A 19,643-nucleotide genomic window follows, 5' to 3' on the forward strand; every position below is an offset into this window, starting at 1 on the left:
TAACTTGACAATTTAAATCTACCTAATCCAAAATATAACGGATGAGTTTGGTTAAACTTTTTCTGTTTTGAGTTGAGTTGGGTTGCAGGTTGGTCTAAAGAAAAAATTGGATTGACCTAATTCAACCCTAATTATATATAATTTATCTTTGTTATGATATTTGTTTTTGTTTAAAATGATAATTTGATATTTAACATTTTAATTTTTAGGAGATTTTAGTTATTGGACATGTATTGTAAATCAATTTACATATTTTTAATTAAAAAGAAAAAAAAAATTATAACCTGATAACTCAATCCAACCCAACCTTAATTTAAAGGGTTAGGTTGGAGACTTTATTTATTTGGGTTGCCAACCTAACAAATCAGAATTTTTTGGTTTGTCCATAAAACACCCTCAACCTAACCCAACCTATATACACCCCAAATAAATTGATACAATGAATTTCCGTTAACACTTTATTTATTAGATAATAATTAACACGTACTCGTTTTCTTTCGATTGTAAGTTTAAATTTCTCAACCATATACTTGTTATATTAAAATGAATTCACGTAATGGAAGATCGTTTGTTGGACTCTATAAATTTGCAATAACTTTACATTATAATTTTTCTCAAAAACAAATTATTTCATATCTTTGAATTTTTAAACTCGTATCACTCCAAGTTTTGTTTAAAATCATAATTAAAAGTGACGATTTAATGGCAAATGAAAATTTCAATATTTACTTATATAATTTTCGATAGATTTCAATACAATGACAATATTGATATCATGACATGCGACAATACATACGCAAATGAGATATCAACACTAGATATGGTGCAATCAATTTCATTTAGTTTTGGAAGAGTTTTCAGTACTATGGTATGGTAGATATTAAATCCTTTGTCTTTCTTGACCATTTTTTAATATGCATGTATTTTGAAATTAGTTTATTGCAGTACAAGTATTTTTAAAACGCATGTTTTAATCTTCATACATTTGACTTTTGATTATCTTAGTCGTCATTGTACTATTTGAAATGTTTGTCTGGATAATTCTGAAGGAATGAAAGTTTTAGTCCATTCTTTTAATCACAAAAAAAAAACCCCTAAATATCGTTAATAAATTTCTCAAAACACACCATTTTGTTTAGTTTTTAGATTTTTTTTTAGAAATATAAAAACAAGGTTCAAAATGTTTGGTTTTTAAAAAGTACAAAGACTATTATAGTGTGAACAAAAATTAGAGGTATAATGAGGGCCAAACTAGTTCAATTTTATAGCTATTACATCTCTTAGATGTTGTGTGTTCTAACTATAATTTAAGGATATTTTTAACCATTTTCTAGTTCAGCTACTCCAGTCAATATCACAAAAATGAAATATGAAATCCATAAACAAACCATTAAAAAAAAATATAGAATTATATATTATTAACAAAAATGATATTTTTAAGGATATTGTATATTTTCAAATTATTAACCATTATTCACTCAATTATGTTAAATTGATAACCTCTAATCCATAAATAAATATGGGATCTCAATATTTTAAATATAGAATTTAAAATTAAACACATCCATCGAAAAAAATAACTACACTTTTAGATAAAAAATGAATTAAAATGAACAAAAATTGTGGTTGACTAGAATTTTTACTGTATATATATATTTCAATCCAACCATCACAAAAATGAAAATTGATCCTCAACTTTTAAAATGTTACTTATCCAATCATAACTTTAATCCATCCCAATATATAAAATAAAATAAAAATGATAACTGATACTTCATTATATAGAAGAAGACAATTTTTAATTCTTCAAGTTTTGTTTAGTCAATTTCTATGTGTTTGGACATTTATGTTTGTTTTGTCATAAATTTTATATAAATATTTTACATCTCTCGAAGACACATTTATGTTATCCGTCAAATTCTAAAAAAAAATAAAAAAATTTAATACTATATATACACACGTGCACACATATATACATATATATACATATTAAGAAACTTAAAAGTTAAAAAGTAGTATTCTTTCTTACAAAAAGAGTGTAGTATTTCTAACCTTAATTTCAAAAATTAAAAATCAAAAGTGTGCAAAAGAGATCTCGATAAAATCGAAATTAAAGTTAATAAAGAGAAAATAATAATAAAAAATTAAATAAAAATAAACATACTTTAAGCCCTTTAAAATTATTTATTTATTTATTTTAAAAAAGACGTTTAAAGAAAATTAAACAAAAACGAAACAAGATGAAGGCCCCGCCAGCCCGACCCAGGCTGACGGCAGCCACCGTCCATCGCAAAGTTTCAGTACGGAGAAAAATAGGGAGAGAGAGAGAGACAGAGATAGAACAAAAAAAAGGAGTCAAAAAGAAGATTATAATTCTTGAGCTGCGAATTATTTCCTCCCTCTATTTCGTTACCAAATCAAATTTTGTCCGTAATCAGGTAATTTTCCATCATCGTCTTCCTTTGATTTTGCTATTTTCTATCCTTTTCTTCACTCCTGTTTGCTCGCAGGTTCGGTTTCAAAAAATTCGATGCATTTTTAGTTAGGTTCAGCTTCTTTTAGGAATCATCGATGTCTCTCCCCATGAAAGCTGACGTTCAAGGAAGCCTTGTTGGCTCGGAGATTCATGGCTTCCATACATTGCAAGGTACCGTCGTCTGTCAATGATCATAGTCTGTTATTTTGGATGGCTGTTGAGGTTTTCTGCTCTTGAACTGCAATGGTGTTTTCGAGAACTTATGTTTGTTAGCTAGGCTGTACTTAGGAAGACTTTTTCTAGTTTCGTAGTTTTTAGTAGGTTGATTGACAAAAGCAAAATCAAAGTTCTGCTAACTGCTGTGCTCAATGGCCTCATGCCGGAGTTTATGGAATTGGTAGATTTTGAACAATTGTTTCAATTTGGTTTAAAATTTTAGTCATATAGGAGTTCAGTAGAAATGGGCGAGTGTGTATTTGTTTGCAGCGTCTTAGAGCTTAATTGTATGATTTCGAAGGAAAATACGTGCAAACATAGCATAATAATCACCAACGAGAAGAATAGGAAAGAGGGCGAAGCATTGATAAGAAGAAAGCACTTGAAATTTCTGAAGTCAACTCTGAAAAACATTTGAGTTCTGATTTCTGAGTGCTGACATATTTTGGCGGAGGACCTGAGAGAAATCATAGGAATAACTGTTAAACTATATCAGGGTTAGTAAAAACTAGAGTTTTAGGTTAACCATGCCTTGTGACTAGAGAAGTAAAGAACATAATGGCCTAGTTAATGCCGGATGTTGGTAGAATCATCACCTCCCAACAACTAGGGGGGGTCCTAATAACCATTATTCGGTGGTTCTTGAAGTTTTATAGACCAATCAATGAACTAGTTTGAACGATTATTCTAATTATCTTTAATGGTTCTCATTTAATATATGTTATCTGCTTTTTAAAACGCTAGTTTACAATTTCACCAGTTGTTTGCTCTTCTGTGGGCAGATTTGGATGTTAAAAACATCAGGGAGGAAGCAAGTGCAAGATGGCTTCGCCCAAATGAAATACATGCAATACTGTGTAACTACAAGTATTTCACCATCCATGTCAAGCCAGTGAACTTGCCCAAAAGTAATTGTTGCAAGATTGTGCTCTGCGACTCTTCCCAACTCTAGTTTACTAGTTATAAATTGTACTCGAAGAATTTTATGGTTTAATGTCTGCTGCAACTGATATCAAATACAATTTTAAGTCTTCCTTGCATTTTGCATGACTATCACATTTATCTTTCCACATCGAGTAATATAGGAAACGAGTGTAGGCAGTGACTCAGACATTCTAACGTCGGAAATGCACAACAGGTGGAACCATTGTATTATTTGACCGCAAGATGCTTAGAAATTTTCGCAAAGATGGACATAATTGGAAGAAAAAGAAGGATGGAAAGACAGTAAAAGAAGCTCATGAACACCTAAAAGTGAGTGTCTTGTTTTATCGAGCACTGCTTCATAGTTAAAAAAAGCTGGTGGAGACCTCAGATTTGTTTTCATTCTTTACACATACATTTTTCTGACTCAGATGGTTGCATTTAAGGCATCTGGTTAATTCAATCTCTCCCCTTTGAAATGTTTAAATAAGGAACATAACACCCTCAATATTAGGTGAATATCCGATAAAAATATGTTGCTCTAGGCTTAGTGGTGTCAGGTGAGAAAGTAAGTTGTGCCCTAAATATTAGCTGACCCTTTAACGTCGAAGTCAATCAATTAGTTCTAAATGCACTATTGGAATTTGTCTTAATATCTTGATGCTTTTGCATATTGTGAAATAATTTGGTTAGATGCGAGGAAGGAGTTTATTTGTTTGGTTACTTACCATTCCCTTTAACATTCTCATTACTACTTAATAGACGTGCTATGGGTTCATGTATTTCTGTAGAATATAATTCAGATGCTCTTTTTCTAGAATATAATTTATATGTTCTTTTTCTCTACAAATTTGAAGTAATTTCTATTGTTTCTGTCGATATTCTTCAAAGCTTATTCAAAATGTAGTTATATAATGTCTGTTCAGATCCAGAATATATTAAAGAGTTAGATCGAACACAGTTAATCAGCTTAAGCATTTGAGTCTAGTGTTTACACTAGATAAAAGAGATATAAATTCAAATCCCTGTAATTTTATTATGTCGATCCTTTCAATTTTCTCCGATACCATCTTCATTTCATATATCTTGTCTACTAACTGTGTCCCATTATCAAATTACCATACAAGTCCAAACGTGAAGCAAGTTATTGGAGCTCATTTTAAATGATTCACCAGTATATTCTTTTGAGTATATTGGTTGTTCAATTGCTCTAGTATTAACTGTGTTTAGATATATGGTGACTGTCATTCTGTTATAGCATTAATCACCAAGAAAAAACATCGCTTTGATAATCTCTTCTTTTTCTTTGGCAGGTTGGTAATGTAGAAAGGATACATGTATACTACGCCCATGGCCTAGATAACCCAACCTTTGTTCGTCGATGTTATTGGCTCCTTGATAAGTATGTTATGGTTGAACTTACATTGTTATATTGGTCGCTACCAGTTGTTTCAGTGGGGTCTATCCTCATCATGCCACGAGGAAAGAAAAATAAAATTAGAAGTGGCAGTATATTATGTCATATTTGTATAATTTATGACTTGCTGATGCTTTTTGGTCAGGACTCTCGAACACATTGTCCTCGTTCATTACCGTGAAACACAAGAGGTTAGTTTCAGCACAATGCATCTGCAGTTACTGAAATATTATCTTGAGATAAGCTTTTATCATTTGGACTGCTACATCTATTTAAGACCTGCTGCTTTTTCCTCCATGGTTGAGCGATTATCATTTTCATTCAAAATAATGTTGTCATATGTGTATTTGTATTTTTAGGTAGTCTGGCACCATATAAGCACTAGCAGTCGCGCATGCACGTCTTTCTCTCTATCCTCCATTAAGAAACTGGAGTACATGTTTGTGTTTTATTTCGATGAATTAATCCAACATTTATTAAGGATAAAGTCAACCATAGAATACATATGTTTACCACTACCCTTTCTACTTTTTAAGATACCAAATTTCTTGATGATTATTGCCTTTTAAGTTTCTCTTAATGCCATTGAATATCTAGAAATGCATTGTAATTTCTGTACCAATTTTATTACTCCTCTAACTATATTCTCAAAAATCAAGGCACCACCTGGATGTAGAGTACTATATGGTGATTCAAGTGATTAGGGTTTTCTTTCTTCTGTTATGCATAAATTTATGGAATGGAAAAGGCAATGATCACGACACTATTTGTGTCAGATAAACTCTGGTTTCATATGTTTCAACTCTATGGCGCTTCATAGGATATGGATAAAACTTCCGAACATTGTGCCCTCGTTATCACTAGCATGCATTTGAACACTTCATGAACAACTTCTTCCAATTCGTCTTTCTGTATTGAAAATAATTTACTCTTTCAACACTGTCTTGCCTTCCTATTGCTGCTAGTTGCAGAGTTCTCCATCCACATCAATGAATTCAAATTCTGGTTCTGTCTTTAACCCAGCAACTCCTTGGCTTTTACCGGAAGAACTTGACTCCAGGGCTACTCATGTTTGTTCTGTTGGTGAAAATGAATTGTCAGGTATACTGGCTGAAACTGTCAAAGATAAATGGGTAGTAGTTTGTTTGATCATTCCCTTTCTAATGTTTCTTCCTCATACTTTATTTGTGTTTCTGCTTCATTTATAGTATATTTGGTAGTCCTTTTAACTGTGCTTTAAATTTGAAAGGGTGCATTTAGTTAGTAATTTGAAAACAAGGGATTCAAAGAAAAAGTACGTATTTGATAGTAGATTTAGAAATTGAATGTCAACTTTAGTATATGGTTCAAAGTCTGTATAGCAATATATTCATAAACAATATTATAGTAGTAGTAGTAGTTACCAACTAAATATTTAATTCAATCTAAATTATTATTAATTAATTTATTTAAATATTTATGTTGCATTATTTATTTATTTTTTTTACATTTGTTGTTGTACAATATTACACAATTGTAATGTATTCTATTATACATGTTTTAATCTTTGAAAGACTAAAATGAGTTCATAGTATGTAGTATATTTCTTGTAGTTTTTCCTGTTTATTGTAGTGTTGCTTTTGCATCATCAAATTTCAAATCTAAGGTTTAAATTACTGAAAACATCATTGGTGTTTTTAGAATTTCTATTGTTTAGTTTAGATCATGAAATCCAAAACTTGGTTTAAAATCTAATTCACCAAACATATATTTTAGTGAAAGCTGAAAACAAGAAATAGAATCCAGATTGCATACCAGATTGACCCTATCTGATTGATGACCAAAAGCATTTTCTAATTGTTTGAATTACAAATGAGAAATAATTTTCAAATGGAATTGCTTTCCATAGAAGCATTTGATTGGTGTTTTATCAAATGCTGTTGGCTTGAAGCTTCATTTCAATTTCTCACAAGCACTCTATTTCACTAATTACTCCGGACCCACTTTCTTTTACTAATTCCTCTCTACGCCATTGCTCTAACTAGCTTTCCTTTACACGCTTTATCTCACTGATTTCCCAAATCCACTCTCCCATTAACTTCTCATTGCCCATTCTCTCTCACTGATTTCCATGTGGTTTTCTCATTTGCTTGTTTCCTACACACAGACTTTCTATGTAATGTCTCACTTCACATGCAGTTGCTCTTAGTACTCTCTTTCTACTCATATGCCCTCTCAGGCTAATCTCTCTATGCACACAGTCTCCCTTGCTTATTTGTATTTTTTTTTTCTGTATTGATAAGTTTTAACAAATACTTATTCAAAAGAGCACTTCTAACGAGATAAAATCATCTTTGAAATATTAGAACCAAACAAGAAAGTGATTGATTATCAAGTATATGCTTCAAAGTACCTGTAATAGAACTAACTTTGGTGAAGTTACTTTAAGAAACTTTTGGTTTGCTTGTCCTTCCAGACGAAGCTAAAAGTTTTATTTTGTTTTATTGCATTGATAATGAACAGAGCCTAGTGACACTACAACAGTCATGACTCATGAACAGCGGCTTCATGAGATCAACACACTTGAGTGGGATGACCTTCTTGTGAGGGACGAGCCTTTCAAACCTGCCATCCCTAATGGAGGTAACAAAGAAAAAGTTCTAAATGAGGCAGAAACAACTGCATGGCTATATTACTAATTTTATTAACTCTTTTCATCTCATTCACCAGACAAACTTTCATGCTTTGACCAACAGTACCAAGTCCCAATAAATGTGAGTAGAACAATTTACTATTTGAAATTTCGATTTCTGTTTGTTTGCCTTCCACCTTTTTTTATTCTATTTATTGAAGCATGTTACTCTTCACGGCTGGGTTTGATTCCAAGATCAAGTAGGTGGGGATTAGAACTTGCTTCACTTTTCTCTTCCTGTAAGTGATGGTTGATAGCGGATAATGGTTAAGTTTGTTTTGCTTCATTATTCTGACAATATCTTTTATCAGACAATTAGCCACTTATGTTGAACATCTTTATTTCTACACAATTCGATACAAATGTTTAAATTTTCTTCTTCTCTAGTAGTTATTGCCTTATACATGGACTCTTATGGTCCATCTTTGCAGGTGACCAACAATTTATTGGGGGAGATGTCTTCATTTAGTAATCCAGTTGTGTCAACTGGGAGGGCCAATGGCAATGTCAGTTTCACAGGAAGTGCCAATCTGTTGTTAGGTGGTCAATCAAATTTGAATGTAGAGAAGAGTGAATCCGTTCCAGTTAATTCTTTGGACAATTTGTTAAATGTGGGATTGCAAAGTCAGGACAGCTTTGGACGATGGATAAATGAAGTTATCGGAGACTCTTCTGATTCAATCATTGATCCTGCTATAGAGCCGTCCATTTCATCTGTTCAAAATTCCTATTGTGGCTCAACATTAGATCACCATCAAACTTCGGCTATGGAGCAAATTTTCAACATAACTGATGTCTCACCTGCTTGGGCCTTTTCAACAGAAAAAACAAAGGTCTTCTCGTCTACTAGTACCGACTCTTCACAATTCCTATACTTATCTGACATTATATCTTCGTCATATTTTGAGTGTTTATTAGGCTTTTTTCTATATCTTCTTGTGCAGGCAAGGAACACATTCCCTTTTATGTTACTTTATTATCATTGTTGTTAGGTTTAAATCCTATTTGGTCCTTGCTTTATTTTGTTTGGTAAACTTTTAAGCATTCTGCTTTAATATTTAAATAGACTTTGTATAGAGTCTGTTTCAATCTTTGCCATTAATTCTAATAAACTATTTGACATCTCCCTAACACGTTCCCTTTTATGAGAGGTGAAAAATCAAAAAGCTTTGAACTGTGAAGTTATAAGTTTATTTCCAGAAATCTACGTAGATAATGGATGGATGGGCCTAGTATTTGCTGCAACAAGGAAAAAATGTTATTATTGATGAGTTTATTGGAGTGCCAAACTAGTTCTGTTATCTAATTATATAACATGTTACTGCCATTAGCCACTTTTTTACTGGTCTTGTCAATACTACTTTTTGCTAGCTATTGCAATTTCTAAAAGCACACTTTTTTCTTTAGTCTATAATCTCTTGTAAACAGAAAGTCTATGATTGATCTGTTTTGCGGAGCTACTCCTAATAAGTCCCATTAATTTTTTCTTAAAATCATTGAAGTAGACAGTGAATTTATTAATGGAGACGTCCTTGGTTTTTTTTATTTATTTTTTATCTGTAAGGTTGATTTTGTCAAGCAATTTACTGTTTTGAGAACAGGTTTTTGAATTTGTTTCCTCTTTTCTAAATAAAAAAGACATCCTCTGAGTAATTAATTTGGTACATGCGATATTGCTCTTCCCTGAATGTAGGCTAGGTTGGTTCGACCATTTCCCATTTATCCTGTTGAATACTTGGACAATATTCATTTCTAACTTGGTACAATGGGTTTTTGAATTTTATTGGAATGTTAACATTAAAATCTTAACTATTGTCCTCTGGTTTGTCGGGTATCTATTCCTCCCGCGATCAGTATTGTGAACATGGCTGATCAAACTCATTATAAACGCGAAGTGCAAATGTTTTCTTTATGTGAATTTATTTTAATAAATATGGTCAACCCATCTATTTGTTGTATGAGCTTTCAAAGATTCACAATACAATCTTTTCATTTTATGATTGAAATGGAATTCCAAGAATAGCTTGGCTTGCTTATTTTTTCCTCTTTTTGATTTGACAAGTTTTTTTTCAGTGTATTACAGTCAAAATTGTGGAATACACCATTTTGCTGCTAATCTGCTGACAAATTGCAAATATTCTAATGGCATCTTTTGTACTTATTGCAGATTCTAATTATTGGATATTTTCACAATGACTACGTACATCTAGCAAAGTCCAATATATCGGTTGTATGTGGTGATACTAGTGTTAATGTTGATTTTGTTCAACCTGGAGTTTATCGCTGTCTGGTACCACCACATTCACCGGGACTAGTACATTTATATGTGAGCTTAGATGGCCATAAACCTATTAGTCAAGTTCTGAATTTTGAGTATCGTGCACCAAATTTACAAGTACCTGTAGTTGCTTCAGAACAGATCCAAAAGTGGGAGGAGTTTCAAATTCAGATGCGGCTTGCTCATCTGTTGTTCAATACATCCAAGATCCTGAGCATCATGTCAACTAGATTGTCGCCTGCTGCCGTGCACGAGGCCAAGAAACTTGCTGTCAAAACTTCTGACATTTCTGATAGTTGGATTTATTTGTTAAAGTCAATTACAGAAAATAGAACTCCATTTCAACAAGCAAGGGAAGGTGTTCTTGAGATCATATTGAGAAGCAGGTTAAGGGAATGGCTGATAGAAAGAGTTGCTGAAGGCTCAAAGAAAAGCACTGAGTTTGATATAAATGGTCAAGGAGTAATCCATTTGTGTGCCATATTGGGATATACCTGGGCTGTACATCCATTTGTCTGGTCTGGTTTATCAATAAACTTCCGAGATAAATTTGGATGGACAGCTCTTCACTGGGCAGCTTATTATGGAAGGTACAATATTATTTGTCAAATTGATGGAAAAAGTGGTTAAGTCTTTCAGTTTCATCCAATCCCCCTGAACAATTGAGGACCTTTTAATTGGAGTTCCCATCATGCAAATAACTATTCGTTTAATATGCTTGATTGTTCACGGTCATGGGATAACATCAAATACTTTATAGTTATCCACAAACACACCCGTATTGGGGTTCTAGATTCCCAAAACAATGTTTGCTTCTTTTTCCCCCTTTCTCAAAATGAAAACATATTTATTTTCAATTTCTAGCTTAATTATAGTCGATCTCCATGGGATTTTTGCATACCTTTTCAGACTTATTCCTTTTATTTTTCAACTTCTTCATACCTTAGTTTATAATATGAGTATGGTTTATTTGTGTATATTTTTTTTATTGCTTTTGGAACTTTTTAGTTTTTATAGACACTTGCCTATTGTATTGCCTGATTTACATGCCTCCCATTGATTCAAAATTTCAGCGTGGTCAATCTTTTTATGCATATCAACATATTCATCTATCTTCAATCATCACCTATCTTAATTATAGTTATTTTACAATACGTTGAACCAAATAGAGGTTGATTCTGTATTGTTGATTGGGAATTTCCAGTATATTGGTATTTCATAAAAAATAGATATAAAAAGTTTACTTCTACTGGACGACACTTCTCACCTATTTGACCACAAAAAGTTTTTTGGTATAGGGAGAGGATGGTTGCTGTTCTTTTATCAGTGGGGGCGAAGCCAAACATGGTTACCGATCCCTCATCAAAGAACCCTAGTGGATGTACAGCTGCAGATCTTGCATCTATGAACGGTTATGATGGATTAGCTGCGTATCTTTCTGAAAAGGCTTTGGTATCACACTTTGAAGATATGAGCTTGGCTGGAAATGTTAGTGGCTCGTTGGATACTAGTAGTACTATAACTGATGCCTCTGATTGCATCAATGAGGAGCAGATGTATATGAAAGAAACATTAGCAGCTTACCGAACAGCAGCTGATGCAGCAGCACGCATACAAGCTGCATTTCGTGAGCATTCTTTAAAGCAAAAAACTGAAGCGATTGAATTCTCCACTCCTGAAGATGAAGCACGCGGTATTATTGCAGCCATGAAAATTCAACATGCCTATCGCAATTTTGAGACACGAAAAAAAATGGCAGCTGCTGCTCGTATCCAATACAGATTCCGTACTTGGAAGATCCGCAAAGACTTCCTTAATATGCGTCGTCAAACTATTAGAATTCAAGTAAGTCTATACTCTTAGTTATTGCCATTACCTTCAATTAATTTGAGAACTGAATATTAACCACGGAGGGGAAAGAGATAGGCCTAAGCCGTCTTTAAGTCTTTAAGTCTTGAAAGTCGCCTCTTTATACTGGCATTGTTTGCACAAGTAAATCCAACAAACCTTGCTAACAATATTACCAAGCACTTTCAATTGCCAAAATAAATCCCTAAAATTTTAGTCTAACACTACAGTTTTAATAAAAGCGTTTTTGGTCATCCATAAGCACTTTAAAAAGGCATGTCAAATGTACATGTATATCATTTTTAATAATTATGAATACTTAAGGAGACTAAGTATTGATGTATTCAGACCATTCTAATGGGTTATGGCCCTCTGTTGTATGATTTGACTTGAAACAAACCATTTTAAAAGAAAATATTGAAGAGCCTTTATGTACATTTGGTTTGTTTAGTTCACTGTTCCAGATAAAGTTTTTACTAAAAGTTTTTATAACTCTGCTCCCCCTCTCAAATTTTCTTAATGCTAATTGGAGTGCTATTTTTGCGATCATTGCCTAAAAGAGTTTCTTACATTATTCTTTTCTTACTGGCCCTCTGTTGTATGATTTGACTTGAAACAAACCATTTTAAAAGAAAATATTGAAGAGCCTTTATGTACATTTGGTTTGTTTAGTTCACTGTTCCAGATAAAGTTTTTACTAAAAGTTTTTATAACTCTGCTCCCCCTCTCAAATTTTCTTAATGCTAATTGGAGTGCTATTTTTGCGATCATTGCCTAAAAGAGTTTCTTACATTATTCTTTTCATACTAATTCAATGTTTTAGATCATTGCCTAAACAAGTGTCTTACGCTATTCGTTTCATACTAATTCAATGTTCTAGATCATTGCCTAAAAGAGTGTCTTACATTTAAGGAAGCACCCAGTTTGGTTTTAATTTCATTTACATTTGGACGTAGAAAATCTTTGATAGAACTGAAGGTCCCTGCCAGATTATAAACACAGGATATGAACTTTTAATTACTGCACATTAACTGAAGCACCCATTTTGGTTTTAATTTCATGTGTTTTTGGACATACAGAAATTTTGATGGAACTGAAGTATATGTCAAAACATAAAAACATTATCCTGCATTTGAATTTTCGGTTTGCTGCGTTTACTGGAGTGAAATTTCATGTAATAGTTGTGTTAAAAAAATTTCATGCAACTATTTTGAACTGACATGCGTACTAGCGTTGTTATGTTAAGAATGAGCAGCTCAGGAAGATGACTTCCAATTTGTTTCTTTCCTCTTAGGCTGCATTTAGAGGCTTCCAAGTGCGGAAGCAGTATCACAAGATTGTTTGGTCGGTAGGAGTACTCGAGAAAGCTATACTGCGCTGGCGTCTTAAGAGAAAAGGTTTTCGTGGGCTTCAAGTTGCACCTGCTGAAGAGGTAAAGCAGGAAACTGGCATTGAAGAGGACTTCTACCGTGTATCTCAAAAACAAGCAGAAGAGCGAGTTGAGAGAGCTGTTGTTCGGGTTCAGGCTATGTTTCGATCAAAAAAAGCACAAGAGGAGTATCGTAGGATGAGATTAGCCTATGATGAAGCAGCGGTGAGTTAAAGCCTCTTATCAAAGTTTCCTGTGTAAGTTAAAAACAGTTCAAAATTTTGATTGTGTTATCTTTTTGAGATATTGCAGTTGGAATATGAAGAACTTTCACATACTGATATGAATTGCATCTCTGAAAGCACCTGTCTGTCCAGAGAAACTGGTAGTGATTAATGGTCTACACTACACTATGAATGGTTAAAACACAAGTTCCCTTAGTTCGGGCTAACATGACGAATGACTGGTACCAATACTTGGTAGTCAAAGCTGGGAGCTTTCGAGGTTGGCTCTTTATCGTGGCAATGAGTTTAGAGACCAATGAACGTTTGAGGTAGGGGAAGAACTATTGCCCTTTGTGTCATAGAAATTGTTTTTGGTAGGAGATGCTTGTAGCCTGTACATGTTGTAATTATATATGATGAATAGTTCAGTCTGATTTGTACTTTTTAGTTTTTACTACCCTAGAACTGTTTCATGGAATTTGGTAAACATTCTATTGTCCACAGAATTAGTAGAATATGTAATTTTTATGATTTTGTTTTACTACAAACTTGATTTGGAGGAATCATCATAGATTGGCCTTGTGGTAAATAAGGGAACATCCACTTAATAAAGGGCTAAAAGGTTATGAGCTCAATCCATTGTAGCCACCTGCCTAGGATTTAATATCTTACGAGTTTTCTTGACACTCAAATGTTATAGGACAGATGAGTTGTCTCGTAAGATTACTCGAGGTACGTATAGGCTAGCTAGCCTGAACACTCAGAGATATTTAAAAAAAAAAGATTCGGAGGAACCTTTTATTTTTCAGTAGTTAGACATTAACAACAAACAAGACCTTTGATGCAGCAATGGTGAGTTAAAAGGGCCTCCCATTGAAGTTATTGTGTAAATTCTATTGTGAAGATCTGATTTGGTCATGTTTTGGGGGATATTGCAGCTGGAGTTAGACGAGCTTTATATGAATTTTAGAGATTCCTATGATTGAGGTAGTGATCAATGGTCTATATTATGAATGGTTTAAAAGACATGAGACACGAGTTTCTTCGAGCTCAAACCGACATCAAATGACTGATATTGATACTTGTAAGTTGAAGATGGGAGCTTTTGAGATTGGCTGCTTATTCTGTGGCAATGAGTTTAAAGACTGATGAATTGGTAAGAATTAATGCCCTTTGAATCAATTCAAGTGTTTTTGGTAGGAGATGATTATCTTGCTGCCTTTGTGTTGTATGGTTACAAATAAGTCAGTTTATTTTCTACTTTTTACCACCTCGATCTGTTTTAAAGAATTTGGTGGACATTCTATTGCCCACATGATTTGTTGAACAAGTAATTTTTCATGTTTTTGGTCCTATCGAAAAATTAGACTGGAAGGATTCCATTATTTCTCAGCAGTTTGACATTAAAAAATAATAGATATATTCAAATTTAGTACCTTAAGTTTGTCTATTCAGTCCTTGCACTTTTCAAAGTGTTTATTGGTGTTCATAGACTTTCATCTTTAAATCTAAGTTCGAATTTTCAATATTGCAATTTGTATCTAATTGATACTTAACAAATTTAAAATTTTTAAAAATTAATTGATCTATTATACATAGATTCATTTATGTCTAACAAAATCTTAAACTTTTAAACTTGTAAAACTTATCAAATTTAGACATTTGAAGTTAATAAGTCTGTGTTTGGAATGTAGAGTTGTAAGATGGAGTTTCTCGATAACTATAAAGAGTAGAGAAAAAGAAGATGAAATTACTTGATAAATGTGAAAAATAGAGGGAAGGAAAGATGAAGTTCAATAAATATTCAAATTTAAAGTTGTAAGACTAAAAGGCCTCTTAGAAACTAAATTTGTAACTTTAAAAGTTCCAAGAACGGGAGAAACACAACCCATAAGTTTTGAGCTTTCTGACTTAACCACCAAAAAAAAAAAAAAATACAGCCCGCCAAAAAAAAAAGTTATTGTCGTCCTAAAACTGAATTTGCATTACAAAATGCAATTATTACGTCAGAAGACATATCTTCCCATAATAAAGAGATTCAGACTTCAATTTAATTCTGTAGAGGTCGTTGATCTGTGGACTTTATTGAGTGTTTAAAAGCAATAATAATGTCACAAAACGAGTCAAAAGAATAATCGGAGAAAATAATGACAACAAATCCTAGTTCCAATCCAACAGAACAAATCTCAAGTTGCCAAACTTGTAAACAAATTTTCTCCCTCAAACTAAGTTCAGTCAGGCACAAACGATTACCTATATTGGAACAATGGATGCTAATTACCCAATTGTTGATACTATTTGATATATTGTGAGAGCCATTTGAACCCATCCCCATAACCCATCTTACGGACGATGCTACACATATAAACTTCGAGCGGTCGAACATTTGTCTGTGTAAGATTAACTTTTCCCTTGCCAGTTGTGAAATTGGTCAAACCCAAGTGATATCTTAGTTCATCCTCGGAAGCGGCATATGGGATGTCAATCTTGTTTCCGAGCACAAGGAATGGAACATCAGCCAGCGCTTCGTCTGAAAGGAGAGCATCGAGCTCCTTTTTCGATTCGATAAACCGCTCTTTGTCATAGGCATCAACCAGGTAAACTACTGCATCCACCTAATCATGGAAATACGTGACATGTTATTTCGTGTAGACATCCTCATATTATAACAAGTAGAGGAGGGACATCTAGCAAACAGGGAATTCAAAAGCTATAATAAACTATGATAACGCAGGATTAGAAGATTATTCAAATTCCAATAGTTACAGGAGAATATTATAAGAACCAAGTAAGAGGAAGATCACGAGATTCAACAAGATAAGATTCGGAAATGATTTCAGGTTTTCATCACGCCAGGAGAATCTGAATGGACTTCAACTTTCGATGGTCAAATACTTGAAGGATTTAATCGATCATGACAGCACGGTTCCAAATGCACGATTTACATCTATGTCAATGAATTTGTATCTCAGACAGTTTCCTGATCCTAGTATGTACAGATAATGTTCCAGTAGTGTAATTTTATCGATTTGTTTGGAATGACAAACTGCTTAAAAACAATTTCTGTGACTTACAAACACTTTTTTTCTTTAGACTAAAAGATTTAGATTGTGTAGCTGTCGGTGTCTTCCCTTTCTCGGTTCACTTTTTTAAACACTTGAAAATGCATTCCAAATTCACTCTAAAACTAGGAGCACCCTTCAAAAGTGCCATATCAGGAAAAGAAGAAAACACATGTTTAATTTGACGAAAGCTATGGATGGTAGAAGATAGGATGCATTTGCAACTTAGGTTTTCCAAGTCTCATATACATCTTCAGTGGCAAGTATACCCACAACTTCATTTGATGGTAGAGGATAGGATACATTTGCAACTTAGGTTTTTCTTTCTTAATCAGAGAAGGTTGCCAGCGTGGGGGTTAGTTATTGAAGCATGAAAAAGGAAATTTCCATAGATCCTAACAGCTTCTAAATTCATTGTAACTTCAGGTTGTAAGAATCATTCCATCCAGATTCAGAAAATGAAGGGACGTTTTCCTTCTTCAAAAAAGTTTCAGCTTAAAAAGTCAACAACTGCTCGATGAGATCGAAACCAAAGCCTAAGTCCTAAAATGAATCACAGCAAAAACATCCGGTGGGCTTGAAAAGAAGAAAACTCCAACAACCATCAAATTCAAATCAATGACAAACAGAATCCATACCATAAGAAACAACAGATTAACAATAACAGCCATCTTGAGGAAAATCTTATTGATTTGAGACAAATCAAAGAGGACCGCATAATTGAAAAGATCAAAATATCGATGAAATGCAATAAAAGATCGCCCAACAGAAAGTAATAATAATAAAATCACCTTAGCATAATAATCTTTCCAGACTCTTCGAGCGATCTGGTGGCCTCCAAGATCAAACGCCTTGAATTTGATTTTCCCAATACTCAACTCCTCTGAGGTCGGGTGTTGAGTCGGCTGGTGCTGCACTAATCTCTACATGCAATTAACAAATTCCTTTAGAAATTCCAAAAAAGTGAAGCGTAATAAATTGAAGTAGAGAGGAAGAGATAAAGAAATGGAACTCACCTCGTCCTTCAACATGTGAAGGAGAGTGGTTTTGCCGGCATTGTCGAGGCCAAGGAAGAGAATTTTGGCCTCTTTTTGCCAGAGGCCGAGCGATGCTAAGACGCCGTAGAACCAATCGACGAGAAACATAATCGCCGATTGCTGCTAATCTGTGAGAATGAAGCCGGAAAAATCACCGGAGAGTGGAATGAACTATGAAAACGAATGGAGATTCAAAGGAAGAAAGATGGAGATCTGAAGACGTCATTTCACAAATTGTTTTTTTTTTAATAGTGAAAATAAAAATAAAAAGGATTTGGCGTTACAACTGTTGTGTTCGGGTTTTCTCGTTGCTTGCATGTTTCGTCTATTTCCTTTTTCCATTTTTTTTTATCATTTCTATTCTGTGATAGTATGATCTAAATTATATATAATATTTATCTTGAAAAACCTCACAATAAATTAGTTTCAATTTTTGTTCTTAAAAAAGTATACTTTCAGTTATATTCAAATAATAATAATAATAGTGAATTTAGATTGTGTTAAATATATAAAAAGGAGTCAACTTATTTTCCGACATTCTAAAATGTCACCTCTATTGAACTATCAGTATTTATTGCTTATAGACGGTGACATGTTACTATATTTAAAAATATTTTTAGAAATTTTATTATTTAAAACAATTATCCTATTTTTTTGTAATAATGTCGTAGAAGGAAATAACTTACTATTTATTTAATACTGTTGCACATGATTTGGAAGATCATGTGTTCAAATCTATGTAATTTAATTTTCACTTATTAGTCTTCTATGTATTTTTAGTCCACAAGTGTGGAGTGTTAGATTTTCAATATTAAATTTATTTTCACTTATCAAATTAAGTTTTTGGCTCAATCGATGACATATCACTCGCATATCATCTTGTGCTACTTGAAAAAATCACTATGTCAAAGGAATTTTTCTTGCAATATTTTCTTCAGTAAAGATTTTTTAGACGTTGATTAGGCTACATACCTAGACACTAGAAGATCCACCACTGAGATGTCATATAAATGTAATTTCAGAGGTGTCATATTCAAATCATTATTAATTCTAAAGTTATAATAAACTAGTAGGTGTGATATCTTTAATATCAAGACAAAAAAAAAAAAAAAAAAAAAAACTACATGTAGATAAATGTAAATTAAAAAGGGAAATATAATTGAATTTCTTTATATGTAATTATTTTTTTAAATACCAAAATTTAAAAATATTTTAAACTATGTTAATCAAAATTAAGTATAGATCTTTATTATGTTATGATTCGGTCTTTATAGTTTATAACTAAATTTAATTTTTGATATTTTATCCTATACGTATAAGAAATTTCATTGGTTCATACTAATATTTTTTTTACGATGGAGATTGAATCATGACAAAATTGTAAAGTACAATGACCATATCATTACAGGTTTTAAAATATAGAGACTAGATAATTACAAACTAAAGTTTGAAGATTAAATTGTGAAAGTTTAGAAATAAGTGTTTCTAGACCTAGAATCTAAATCCAAATGAATGGTTAAAAATTATTTTTAGACCCTAAACTTTCGTACAAGTAACAATTTAGTCTCTAGACTTTGGTTTGTAATGATTTAGTCTATATACTTTCAATTTTGTAATAATTAGTCATTGAACTTTAGTATGTAACAATTTAGTCTACGTACTTTAAAAATTGTAATGATTTAGTCCTATCTAGAAATTAGTGTTAAGATTTAATGATTTTTTTTCGTAAATAAGCTAATAAACAAATTAGAGACTCAAAATTTTTATATAATATAAAGACTACATCATAAAATAATAAAGTTTGACATTTGATTTTGATATTTTTTTTTTTACGTTAGGGATTAAATTGTTATAAATTTGAAAGTACAAAGACCAAATTGTTATATAGTAATGACTAAATTGTTATAATATTAAAGATATAGAGATTAAATTATAGGGACTAAATTATTTGATTTTCAGCCATATTATTATTATTGTCACCTACAATTTTCCATCCAATCTCTTTAGAGTTATGGGCCCAAAGACTAGGCCCATTAGATTCAAAAACAAGCCCAAAATGAGCTAGCCCAATAGGATTTGTAGGGAAGTCCAAAATGCCCACAACACAAAATAAGGTAGCAA

At 32.7% G+C, this 19,643-nt stretch overlaps 2 protein-coding genes across 3 annotated transcripts; one reads left to right on the forward strand and one right to left on the reverse strand.

Annotated features, from left to right (window-relative positions):
- Positions 1 to 2,208: 2,208 nt before the first annotated feature.
- LOC120067040 (calmodulin-binding transcription activator) lies at positions 2,209 to 13,971 on the forward strand. 2 transcript variants are annotated; one of them, XM_039018413.2, is made up of 14 exons: positions 2,209 to 2,438; positions 2,511 to 2,647; positions 3,475 to 3,600; positions 3,831 to 3,946; positions 4,930 to 5,018; positions 5,179 to 5,224; positions 5,999 to 6,134; positions 7,536 to 7,655; positions 7,743 to 7,786; positions 8,136 to 8,537; positions 9,872 to 10,572; positions 11,281 to 11,827; positions 13,125 to 13,424; positions 13,512 to 13,971. In XM_039018413.2, exons 2-14 carry the CDS (start codon positions 2,572 to 2,574, stop codon positions 13,593 to 13,595), a joined length of 2,787 nt encoding a protein of 928 aa, XP_038874341.1. In that variant the 5' UTR covers positions 2,209 to 2,438; positions 2,511 to 2,571; the 3' UTR covers positions 13,596 to 13,971. The 2 variants fall into 2 exon arrangements, with proteins under 2 accessions (XP_038874341.1, XP_038874342.1); XM_039018414.2 differs by having other exon boundaries at positions 6,005 to 6,134.
- Positions 13,972 to 15,472: 1,501 nt separating this feature from the next.
- Positions 15,473 to 17,891, reverse strand: LOC120092819 (small COPII coat GTPase SAR1A-like). The gene is made up of 3 exons (XM_039051023.2): positions 17,502 to 17,891; positions 17,277 to 17,408; positions 15,473 to 16,038 (listed from the first exon to the last, which is right to left on the reverse strand). Exons 1-3 carry the CDS (start codon positions 17,628 to 17,630, stop codon positions 15,718 to 15,720), a joined length of 582 nt encoding a protein of 193 aa, XP_038906951.1. The 5' UTR covers positions 17,631 to 17,891; the 3' UTR covers positions 15,473 to 15,717.
- Between the last annotated feature and the right edge of the window lie 1,752 nt (positions 17,892 to 19,643).

The sequence above is a fragment of the Benincasa hispida genome, chromosome 12, assembly GCF_027475165.1.
Source record: "Benincasa hispida cultivar pf3 chromosome 12, pf3_genome.v1.1, whole genome shotgun sequence".
Classification (NCBI taxonomy): Eukaryota; Viridiplantae; Streptophyta; class Magnoliopsida; order Cucurbitales; family Cucurbitaceae; genus Benincasa; species Benincasa hispida.